This window comes from Lagenorhynchus albirostris, chromosome 16 (assembly GCF_949774975.1).
Source record: "Lagenorhynchus albirostris chromosome 16, mLagAlb1.1, whole genome shotgun sequence".
Classification (NCBI taxonomy): Eukaryota; Metazoa; Chordata; class Mammalia; order Artiodactyla; family Delphinidae; genus Lagenorhynchus; species Lagenorhynchus albirostris.
Window position 1 is genome coordinate 74287612 of NC_083110.1, and position 12602 is coordinate 74300213.

A 12602-nucleotide genomic window follows, 5' to 3' on the forward strand; every position below is an offset into this window, starting at 1 on the left:
AGCCTGCAGATGTGTCCCCCAGACTGGTCCCCCCTCCAGCAGCATCCCAGCCATTTGCAAATGAAGGGACAGCAGCTGGATGCTGGGAAACAGATGGGCCTCCTCATTTGAATGGGTTTGAACTGGCGGCCCGGGCCTCAGCAAGTTCAGGCCCGGCCAGCGCTGAAATCCGGCTCGGGCAGGCGAAGGCACAGATTCCTAGCCCGAGGGGTCTTCAGCGAGCAGGTCGATCAGAATCACCCCTGGCAGAGGTCTCCCTGAAGTCAGAGGGGGCGGGGAGCCTCTGTGGTGGGCAGGGCCCATTCCCAGCCGGGGGCCCGGCAGGACCCAGAAAGGCACGACAAGCCACAGGGATCACTTTTCTCCCGTGATATGCAGAGAAAAGAAAACGTCTCCCTAGGGGAATCCTGTGCCTGAGGATTGAAACCACATTCATTCAGGAAATTCCAAATTAAGATAGGCGCCACCGCGGTTAACCTTTCTCCCCAACCCTAAGCCGCCTATTTGCAGAGAGGTAAAAACTTCAAGGAAACAAACTTTGAAGAGCCCCTACCTCCTAATAGAGCCCCTTTCAAAACCCTTGGGAGCATTTGCTCTTGGAAACGCTGTGCACGGCTCCCCAGCGTCTTGGCTTCCCAAGACGTGGACAGGGCGTACCAGGTCCTTTCTTAAGCTGAGATTGTGCACCCCTCTCCATAGAAAGAGGAGGAAGCCTTGTTTGAATCTCTGAGTGCCCAGGTGAGGCCCCCGAGGGGACCAGAATCGTGTTCACTAGGTCTCCCTGGCTCCCCGGGGCCGTCTACCCGCATCCACGTGGGTCTGGTAAGGAACTGCAGCTCCAGACCGTCAAGGAGCGAGGAGATGCCCCACTCAAGTGGCGGCTGAGGGCTGCCGTGACCTCCTGACTCGCCATACCTTTAAGGGTAGATACCTCTTACCGGACAGCAGGGAGGTCAGGAGGATTCCCGAAGTGGGCACAGGGCAACCTAGCCGGCACACCTGGCCGGGGCTGACTAGGGCCGACGCGGTGAACTTACCAGCAAATCAAGGCGGCACCCACTGCCTGCAAGACCAGCCTCAGGAAGGCGCACGGTTGGAAGACCCAGAAAAACCCTTAACATGGCACGTAGGCTGCCTCCAGCCCCGCCCGGCCTGGCCTGCTTCCGCAGCCCCATCTCTAGCACACTGGCCTCCTCGGGGTTCCCCGAATCCCTCTGAGACACACCATGCTTTTACTTCGGATGACCTTCACCTCAGATTGGACGGTGCCCCTTCGTTCTTTGCAAGTATTTGACAAATGCCAGTCCCCTTCCCCGCCCCCCGTCCCCCCCAATTCAACAGGACTTGAGACTTCTCTGCTTGTCATTCTATCCTCACAGAGCCCAGCACACAGTAGGACATAGCAGGGTCTCAACATAATTGGGGGACAAACTCAAAGGAGTCACAGCAACGATGCTGCAATCTGAAAGGTGTGCCGTGGTAATGACCTTGGCTCTGGAAGCTGCGGCCGCACCAGGGCTGAGAGGCTCAGAGGGAACCGCGCAGTGTCACCTTCCAGCCAAGCATCCTACAACCTCTCACCCACACGGAGCCCCCCTTCTGGATGCCTGCGTCTTCTGCATCACTGAGCAGGTGGCCGGCGCGGAGTGCAACTGGCTGAACCAGGCTTGATTCACCTCCCCGTCGGGCTGGAACCGCTCAGAGTTCACTTTCTTTTTTTTTTTAAACCACCAAACTGAACTTCGTTTGCTTTAAAAACAGGCTCTGCACCCCGGCCTCTTTTTTCCCTCGGGACACCCTTCCTGGCCAAGGCTACAGGAAGTATATAGGTGTTGCTGCTTCTGCCCTTTCGTTCTGGGAATTTTTTCCCTTCCCCCACCTTTTATTTATTTAGTTATTTTTGCTTTCCTAGCTTCTGACATTAGAGGGCTCAGTATCTGTCCATGACCACAGGTTGCAGGAGCCCCAGGTATACCAGTCTGCAGAGGTAGGCCTTGACCCAACCTCAAACCAGAAATGCTGAAGAAAAGCTTGACGCAATGTCAAACTGACGACCAAAACTGAACACTGAGTAGGTCCCAGGGCAGACCGCCTGAAGCACCTGGGACAAGGACAACGGGATGGCCTCGTGCTGCTGCCTTGCGGGCCGGCCCTTCCTGCTGTGACCTCTGCCGCATGACACTATCTGGGACTCCACGCAGTCTCCCTCTGGTCTCCTGCGCAGCAGAGAGGGTTAGCTTCTTACCAATAAGCGACATACCACCAGAGGCCATTCCAGAAGAATCACGAAGTGGTAATTATTGGAATGGTTTTATCGTCTACGACTTTTCCTCAAATAGCTTTAGGGGAATAGATGTGGACAGATGAGAAGAAACTGCATCAACCAGCACTGTCCTTACATGTTTAAGAGTCAAATGACAGATTTAAGAATGAGCAGCTCCCCACAGTATTCCACAGAAGAGCCACCTGCTCAGGAAAGAGGAGGCCACTGGGAAATCTTTGTTGCACCAATCAATGTACCCCAAGGCCTGGACACGCACTCACTACCTACGGGGCCTTGGAGGAATCGTCTCATCTCCGAGAGTCTCGGCCATAAAATGCGAATGTGGATAGCTGGGGTCAGCTGCATCACTAAGATGAGAGATGGTGGCGGGAGGAGGTATTGGAGGAAGGTGGTTCAGAAGGTACAAAATTCCAGTTAGAAGGGAAATAAGTACCAGGGGTATAATGTACAGCGTGATGACTAGAGTTAACACGGCTCTGTGGCTGGTATATGTGACTGTCATTAAGAGAGTTAATCCCAAAATATTTTTTTCTTTTTCTTTTTAGTGTCTGTATGAGATGATGGATGTTAGCTAAACTTATTGTGGTAATCATTTCACAATATATGTAACTCAAATGGTTGTGCCATACATCTTAAACAGTGCTGCCTATTATATCTCAATAAAACTGGGGAAAGAGATTAGAGATAACATGTCAAGGCACCTAGCACAATGTCCAACACACAACAGGCACTTAATAGATGGTAATAAGAATTACTGTTACCACCACCTGCATCCTCAGCCTCTCAAGGAATGGGCTAATAGAATATGACCCCATCCACACTGCCCACTCCCACTCACACCCCCAGTACCATGGGTACCATAACAATCTCCTTGAGCTCCCTTCCACGAAGACTGGAAGCCCAGCCACCTGTTAACTAAGGAAGGCCCAGCAGAGTGCCCGGGGGAAGTCACCACAGGCCAACCTGGCAGAGCCTATCATAACATGCTATGGAGCTCCCCTCACGGGCCAGGACAAAAGCAGAGCATGTGACACCCCCCTTCCCCGCCAACCCATCCCATAAACCTCTCTCCATCCTTCTCTTTTTTTTTTTTTTTTTGGCTGTGCCGCGTGGCATGCAGGATCTTAGTTCCCTGACCAGGGATCGAACCCGTGCCCCCTGCAGTGGAAGTGCAGTGTCCTAACCATTGACTCCAGGGAAGTCCCTCTCCATCCTTCTTCACAGGGCCTCTTGACAATCCTTTGTTTGGAAGCCCCAAGCACAGAACTCCTTGCCAAAATATATTGCTCCTTATGAAGCACATATCCAGCCGTTATTACACAGCCGCAATTGACTTTTTTCGACAGGGAAAAAAAATGTCAACCCTGAACCATTTGGACTGCAAGCAGCAGGAGGACCCCATTTCTAGGGTCCACACTTGTAAATGCCCAGGATAATACAAAGGGTTGGACAGGCTCCCTTTCTACTTTAATTAAAGTAAATGCCTCTCATCAGAATATTTGTCATTGTATATCGTAGGGTAAACATCCCAGAAATATTGGTTTGACATCCTATCTCAGGTTTTTACCTCTACAAGGAAGTGGGGTGGGGCAGGGAGGAAACTAGCACTTACTGAGCACCTACTATCTGCCAGGAACTACTGTACGGGCTTTACATACACTTGCATTTGATCCTCATGGTCCCCCTTTCAAGATAGATGTTATCAGACCCACTTTTAGATAAAGAAAGAGAGGCTCAGAGAGGTTATCTAACTTATCCAAGGTCACAGCACCAGTAGATAACGGAAAGATTCAAATCTGCTTTGTTTAGCTCCCAAGGCCAAGTTCCTTCTGTGAGTTTCGGTCCCCAGAAAGCACATTACATACCATTTTAAATGATTTTATTCATTTCTACGAAAAAAAAAAAAAGTCAGATGCAGAATTTACGATAATAACATAGAGTATTCCTGGTCTTTTAGAGATCTGAGTGATTTTCTGTTTGAACCCTAGGATGTATAGTTAATTGTGCGCCTGCCTGGGTCAGCTAAAAAGGCAACAAGGTTTGGTCAAGATCCAGGAGGCTTAGTGGGATGGGAAGGAGGTGCCTTTTTTTGGGCGGAGGTTAGGGGTGGCCGCCACCTGTGCAGCCAGCTTTCGGGATCTTAGTTCCCCGACCAAGGACTGAACACGGGCCCTCAGCAGTGAAAGCGCAGTGTCCTAACCACTGGACCGCCATGGAATTCCCAAAGGAAGGAGGTGCCTTGAAGGCAGCCACACTCCTTTGGGGCAAACTCACTGTCTACTCACAATCTGAAGTGTAAGGGTTTTCAAAGAGTTTAAACCCTAAACTCACCACTGCACAGATCTTTCTATACATTTTATAGCACCCCCCCACCTCCTACCCCCCCTGCCCCCTGCAACACACAAAGTTGGACTTTTTGATGTCTTGATATTCTTAAAACATTACAGCTGGTTATGTATGGCAAAACTTAACAGTAAACTGGCCTTTAAAAAGAGGTCACACATAGTAACTCAGAAGAAGTTCTAGTGTTAGAAAATAATCACGACAATATATACAGAGTTTACCGTATTAATGTCAGAGCTCAGAACTGGGTTCTTTCTTTCAAGTCAAGTGCTGTATATAAATCGTAAAATATATATGTCCCTTGACCTCAATTCTGAATCTGTCAGTCTTTTCCTTATAAGGTATTTTTTTGACCTCCCCATAAAACACGTTCACCACGACCCGACATTCTATATATGTGCATTCCATTCAGACACGACTCGGAATTTACCATGCTTTGGTTGGACAGGGGTTAGAGCAAAGAGTAGGCCACACCTTAGCTCCCTGACTCAGTACAGTCAAAAAGAAGTTGAAATTTTTAATATTCACATGAAACGGCAAAAGTCCAGAATGGGACGTAACTACTTATGGGATTCCAAAGTGGAATAAATGACAACAGCTCACACCCAACATCTTAAAACTCCATCATGGTACAAGTTTCCTAAAACCGAAATTACTGAAACTCTAAAGCATGCCTATTCTACTTGATTTGCACTCTTCATGGACAACAGTGGTCTAGCCTGATAATTTAAAATATCCTTTTGCATGATTATATAAACGGTAAAAGCTTAAAGTTACACAAACAGAGGCCAGTGAAAGCCTGCAACCACCATCTACCACTGATGTGGCTACCATTTTGGGTTTCCTGTCATGCCCAAAACCGGGGTAGTAACGATCAGAGCACGGGGGAAAAAGAACTTGGGAAAAGTGTGACGTTTGTTAATTTCAAAAGGAAACATCTCCAAGACATGGGGGCCCATCATAGGGAAAAGGCCAGCAGCTTGTTCAACCAGACTTCCTTACAGAACTCGGCCTCAGCTCCCTTCCCCACCTCCTCCCATTCCCTGATCCAGGAAAGCCACAGCTGAACCTGGCTGGGTCACTCCAGGTCTATCTGGGTAAGCAGGAGGAAGTGGCCAGTTTGTGCAGACTCTCGGGCTGCCAGAAAGCCTTAAGGCTTCCCATGAAGATAAACACTGTCCGCAAAATGGAACACGAGTTGTGCGTAGCTTTAAAAACTCAAGTTCAAGAGCCTCTAAGCCTCTAAGGAGTCAAAGCTGAATTCTTCGGGGTTTGTTCATCTTGGATCTAATGATCAGAAACCCACCTCTTTGGCTTAAGGCCAAACGTTCAGCCCTTACATTAGGTTCACGATTCAGCCACACATGGCCTTCAGCACTGTCACCATCAGTTAAAAGAAGTTACTGCTAAGATGGTAAGGCAGAGAGAAGGACGTGGGGTGAGGGTGTGGCATCAGGCGTTGCAATGCCAGGGAAGCCGGAAAAGCAGAGCCATCTCTAAATCCCACCTGGATGCAGCAAAAGCACAAGAAGGATGCAAAACCTCAGGCTAAAGTCATCCCTCCAGGAAAACCAAATAATAATAAAGACCATGGGCCTTTCTGCACAGCCTCACAAACCCCACTGGATCAGAATCGTTTGTGGGACAGCCTGAAAAACTTCCGAACAATCACTTCTGAACTGCTTACCAAGGCAAGCACCCTGCTAAGAGTCAAACCGACACAGCGGAAAGGAGCACACTAGCTGTATTTCCTACCGAGCCTAAGATGCCGGCACCCAAAAATCAATTTCCCACATTTTCCTTTAAAGACTAAGATTAGACAGCATTTTTAATGGAAACGTAAAAGTAAGCCAGACTCTGATGAAAGAGGGGGGCAGCCTTTTAACAATTACCCTGGATAAGTAAATACCCAAACAAGAGACTACAAATGGGACGGCTCCTGGACACATTTTACTGAGAACACAAACATTAAACAAAACTCTTCCTGTTTAAACACGACCCCAGTTATTTCATAACCATGTAATTATTCATTAAGTCTGATATTGGAAACATCTCATATCGGATTGCTCTAGTTATTTGAATTCTCACCCTCAGCTGAGTGGGAAACACTTGAGAGCAACAAGTCTTCAGTTATGGCCTAGCAAGGACTAGTCACCTAGTAGGTACTCAGTGTTTTAACCGGTTAAAATAAAAAGGCAAAATACACACACACACACACACACACACACACACACACACACACACACACACACACACACACACACACACACACACACACACTTGGAATTTGGATGAGAGCGAGCCAGTACAGAAAGTATACAAATACCAATTCTCTGGGCTTGCCAAATTTTTGCTCTAGAAGTAATATTAAACACAGCTCTTTGTCTATGAATTGTGAAATACTTTATATACTAATAAAGAATGTGTACTTCGTTGTGTATTGAACTGCATAAGCCTACGTTTGGTTTAATTTACCAAGAATAAGTCCTTGTTCCTAAGCTATCAAGTTACAGTCAACTCTTAAATATTAACACATACTGAGGAACAAAGATGCAGATAATACAAAACAGAAGATTATTTTAAATCATTCATTCTTGGTATGCGGATATATTCTTTTTTTCTTTTCTTTTAACTTGCAATTAAATGCGTATGGCTGATATCATGGCATTTACAATACTTCTAACAAAGGACTTAAACCATAGTGGAAAAATCTGAGGTAAGGAGGTCTCCGTGTGGACCCCATGCTCAATCTCTCTGCTACTGAACTTTGGACCAACTCACATCAGTCAGGATCACCTTGCCCAAAAATTGATTAAAAAAAAAAAAAAAGGCATACTATTTTCTTCCCAGGTTGTTGCTTTTCAGAATGACACTTTGTGGAGGGTGGAAAAGTAATAAAGGGTTTTGGGTTGGAAAAGCCCTTTTATTTTAGCTCCTACTGGGCTGATGTAAACAAAGATGTGGTTAATGTCAACAATGACTTAATTAACCAGAGTAGGTGACAATGCCAGGAAGAACTTGAAAGTAAGAGTCACCTCCACCCCAAGGTAATCAAGCTTGACTATACTTTAAATAATTACAATCTTAATCAACAGAGCAGTACTTGGCATTGAGGACTACTGGCCCCTTTGAGTCAACTGAGTTTAAACCCTTCGCAGCTGGTCACCTACAAAAATGAATGACCAGTTGAAAATATTCATTTTTAGTCTGGAATATTAACTAAAATCTTCTAGAGATTATTTTCTTCTTAAGTCAGTTGAGTAGACCCAAACCTACTGCCACCACTTCAGAATGTGTCCAGAGACAAATGATATATGACAGATGATGGGATAATATGATATGATGGTACATGGTAGATGACATGATGTGATACATGATATGATGATGGATGGGATAGGGTGATGATAGATGACATGATACTGTACAAAGCTGGGACAATTGGAAAAGGACCCTCTAGCATTAGGGCTCCTTCCTGGAACTTAGTTACCTTTTTCTCCGCACAAATTTCCCTCTGGTGCAGCCCGATACACATTACCTAAACTGAGCTTCCCAATTAGCAAAACAAAAATAAGATAAGGCCTTGTGCACTAGAAGGTCAAGGTTGAACTTATTTTAACCAAAGCTACAGTTAAACTCACCATGGCGGACAGACAGGGACTGATGGACACACATGGATGGGGGACTCTCTGTCTGTCTCTCTCCAATTCGTTGGTATCACAGCCTAAACTGGAGCTGCCCTACTTAGTCTGCTTCCAGTTGCTAAAATCTCCTCTTCCTCATCTATAATTAGATTACCTTCCTAACAACCTCTGACACCAAAGCAAAACTCCGGCATTGGAAGAACTCATCTTAGGGCTCAAATCAGTTGGAAGGGGAAGTACAGACCCTACAGAAAGCAAACAAACACAGCTGCCTGGAAACACGAAGGGCCTCCTCCATTAGAGAGCAACTTTCTACTCAACTGTCTCCAAAAGCCTAGATGTTTCCTGACACTGTGGCAACTGACCCAGCCAGCCCACGGGACCAGGAAGATGCATGTGCCCAGCTCACTGAGAACAATGATGACAACACATCCCAGGTGCTCATTAGACGCCAGGCCCTGTGCTAAGCGCACTTCACGTCCAGGCCCACCTAAATCTCCCAGCAAGCTTTTGAGGCAGGTCATCAGAAGGCTTCTGAGGATATAAATATTCATTTAGCACGAATGAAGAGACCCTGAAGACTGTCTTATCCAACCCTCAGACGACAGAAAGGGAAGGAAACTGAGGTCCAGGGGTTTGTGAGCTTTTCCAAAGTCACCTCTTTGCAGGGTTTTGCGGGGTCCACTAAATCTTTTTTTTTTTTTTAACCTCTCACAACTCTGGACACAAACCTCGTAGAAGCTATGAACCCCGAAATATGCACAGAAGGACATCTGCAAAATATGACCTACCATTTCAGGGAATTCAGGCACCTCCCCTCAACCCGCAAGCGCACAGATGCCAAGTTGGGAAGACCTGCTTCCAACGATACTCACATTGTTGGATGCACACTTTTAACCAAGAACCACCGTGCGGACTCCATCCCTGTCCACTGCTTTTCCCCCTCTCTGCCTCACCTCTTTCTTCCAGTATGTGCACACATATTTTAAACTCTCTTCAATAATTAAATATGATAAAAAGAAGTCCTCCAGGACCATTTTACACTTTATGTTGAAATAAACTCCCAATAATGCTGCCCTGGAAGTCTAAATGAAAAATGACATTTTCCTCCTAACCTGGGCCATTCCTGGGAAATCCCAGCTCAGCTGCCTCCGTGTGGGCTGAGCCACGCACTCGGGGGAAAACTGGCAATTAGAGAAACATCCATTTTAATTATTAGCAAAATTAAAGAAGTACAGGCATGACTTTCAGAAACCAGGACCCTTTTCCCTCAAGTTAAACCCTTTAAAAATGCATCACCTGGGCTTCCCTGGTGGCGCAGTGGTTGAGAGTCCGCCTGCCGACGCAGGGGACGCAGGTTCGTGCCCCGGTCCGGGAAGATCCCATGTGCCGTGGAGCGGCTGGGCCCGTGAGCCATGGCCGCTGAGCCTGAGCGTCCGGAGCCTGTGCTCCGCAACGGGAGAGGCCACAGCAGTGAGAGGCCCGCGTACCGCAAAAAAAAAAAAAAATCATCACCACTGCACATTACAGCCATGCTTATGTCACAAGGAGGTAGTCACAGACACAAGCTCCTACAAGATTTCCTTCCCGGGGATCTGGAAACCTCGGCGATGTCACCGCACCTGTTCATTATAAAGCCTCCGTACCTCTGTGTAAGAAAAAGGGCATGAGCCTCATCTCACGACTGCTGGACTGCTTCCGGTAAGAAGTCCCTCCGTCTTAGAAAAAGATATGCCTTTATGCTTCCTGACTCGGGGTCTCAGCGGGAGCCCCCCTCGGATGGGGACACAGCCCTCCCTCCCACGTGGTCCTAGACGGGCTTGCGGTCCTCTTCTGTGCTGGGTGCCTTTCCAGAACAGCTGAGCTGACCCCAGCCCACTCAGGCCCCCAAGCTCAGCAGGCACCAGGTGGGCTCTCAGCAAACAGGTTCATTAAGTGGCGATGAGTGCTAGGATCTGCCGTTTTATTCTCAGATTACCACTTGAAAAATAGCTCAGCTACCGATATTCCCTCCTGATGACAGATTTCAGTGCTGCACCGAGTCAGGGCTTGGCTACCGACATCTCGGAAGGACCTGGGAAGAGTTTCCAAATCTGCCCGGCGGGATAATTCAGCCTTGTTCGGTGCACACAACTGGCCTCACGCCTTTCTGTACCTTCCAAAATGCATAATGTGTTGCCTTCATGCAATTTCCAAAGCTGAAACACCAACGCACGCCCTGTTAGATCTGGAAGTTCTCAGAGATTCAGGAAAGGCCCAGGTACACTTCAAATTGACTTAAAATAGAATCTGCCACTTTGTAACGTACTACTTAAGTATCATGAATTACAATGGCTCAAAAGAATGTAATGTGTCAAGCATCTCCGTGCTGAACTTCAGAGGCTGCTTTTTCTCCTTAGACAATGAAAATAAAATGTCAGCATTTCAGATGTCGGCAATTTCCCTTAGTGACTCCTTTTGTCAGAAAACAGCAATTCTTTACACTGTGAGCAAAACTTTCTCCGGTAAGCATGCTCCTGCAGAAAGCCCTAGATGGCATTCAGCTACAAGCTCCCCTTCCACGGCTCTCCTGGGCACTGGATAAACTGCCCGCTGTCTCCCTCACCCAGGTCAGAGAAACGCACATGCCAAAAAACCACCAAACTACACCACTCTGCCTGCAGTGTCCCAGCTGGGAACCTGCTCTCGTAATCTCTGGCTTGCGGGGAGCAGACAGCCCACTCTCCCTTGCTCTTGGAAGACTCATTTACAACGTAAGGGGCAGCTGATTCTCAGACAGGCCTCGACCTAAGTGCCACTTCCCCGGACAGATCCCAAAACAAACTTGGTACCCTGAAAGTGAAATTAAACAACTTACCTTCCGGCTCCACCGTGGTATCCTCAACTAAATTGAAGGAGGGCCGGGCCAGGGACAAGGTTGCCATGGTGACCACAACCAGGCCGACGAGGCGCCCCCAGCTGACCATGGTTACAGTGCCGATCCCCCGTCCTCTTCCATATCTCCATGTGGACGTTAATCCCATCTGCACACTTCCTCTATGAGCATGGACTGCCTGCAGCAACGCCTTCAGCCGGCTGGGCTCGGGAACCGAGGTGCTGTGACAGCCTCTGCTGGCCCTGCAGCCACTTCTGCTGCTGCTGTAGCCTCTAGAGGAGAGAGTCGGCAAGTCAGTGAAATCCTCCCCAACTCCAATTCATTTCAACCCAGTTCTTTTTCATTATCTGCAAATGCCTTCCATCCGCACGTGAGTCCCAGGGGTTTCCACCAGACCCGTCCACAAAAGGTGTTAGGCTGATCGTTTAGAAAGCCTACTTTTAAGAAACAGAGATAAAAAAAGAGGAGCTACAGGACACAGATACGTGCGGCCACTTCAGTTAGGCAAAGTGTACTCTCTTCTCCTACCCACTGTCACCTCTACCGCCCTCAAGAAGCAGGAGCAACGTGACCTTAGTTTCAAGGGCAACTACAAAAGCAAGTTAATGATGCTCAGGCTGGCATACCCAGCCTCTCGTTAACTTCTCTCAGGGCAACTGCGCTTCAGAGGCATCTGCTTCTGGGGGCTGGAGCCCTCAGGAAGAAGGGAGACAAGCAAAGTAAAAAGAACCCCAGGAAGGCGACCAAAAATTCCCACCAGTTTACACTTGTCGAGATCCATTTTCAAATGCAGAAATGTATTTCAATCTTTCGCCAAGCAGCCACTTACAAAGAATGAACGGAACTGCAATACATTCAAAGCAGCTGATCCAAAAAGAGATTCGAAGGCTGAATCCCGTTCCAGTATGACTAATGGCAACCCAGGCCTAGTGAATGTCTTCAGACAGAGTGGGTTAAGAAGTGGAGCAAATGCAAATTCTGATGAATATCACAGGCATTTATTAATGATGCTGCTTCTGATGATATGTAAATTATTATCAAGGTATGTGATTGGGCCAATAACTTTCAGTATGCTAACCTACTGGCTAAAATTTCAGAGCAGAAATTACAAGGGGGTGCCCAACCTGCTATTCGGTTCACTCATTTGATCCAAAGGCAAAGAAAATTTTCCGCACTTAAGATATTCCAAATAACTTTAAATTTGTTCGGTATCAATTACTAAGTATAGAACCGAAATGCACAAACTTTAGAGAATTTGATCGACACAGTCAGATTCTGTGAACTATACATGCATGAACCACATTTTATAGGATCGAGGGTAGGGGTGAGAACTTTCTAAACCCCACGCTCTCTGCATGACTTGATATTTCGAATTATGACTACGATTTCAATACTGCTGGAGCTTCCCCAAAGCTACATCAGAAAAAACTTTTAGCTTTAACTAAGGATTAAAGTGGGT

General features: G+C 47.3%; 1 protein-coding gene across 8 annotated transcripts in view; it reads right to left on the reverse strand.

The window, feature by feature from the left end:
• Positions 1 to 12602, reverse strand: part of FGFR2 (fibroblast growth factor receptor 2) — a 190977-nt gene that overhangs the window by 136228 nt on the left and 42147 nt on the right. For 7 of the 8 annotated variants that reach the window (XM_060125350.1, XM_060125351.1, XM_060125347.1 and 4 more), the window contains exon 2: positions 11126 to 11415. In XM_060125350.1, coding sequence (XP_059981333.1) covers positions 11126 to 11291 — 166 coding nt within the window. In that variant the 5' untranslated portion in view covers positions 11292 to 11415. Of the gene's footprint in view, positions 1 to 9914; positions 10663 to 11125; positions 11416 to 12602 lie in introns of those variants that run through there. The other variant, XM_060125352.1, reaches the window with a different exon arrangement.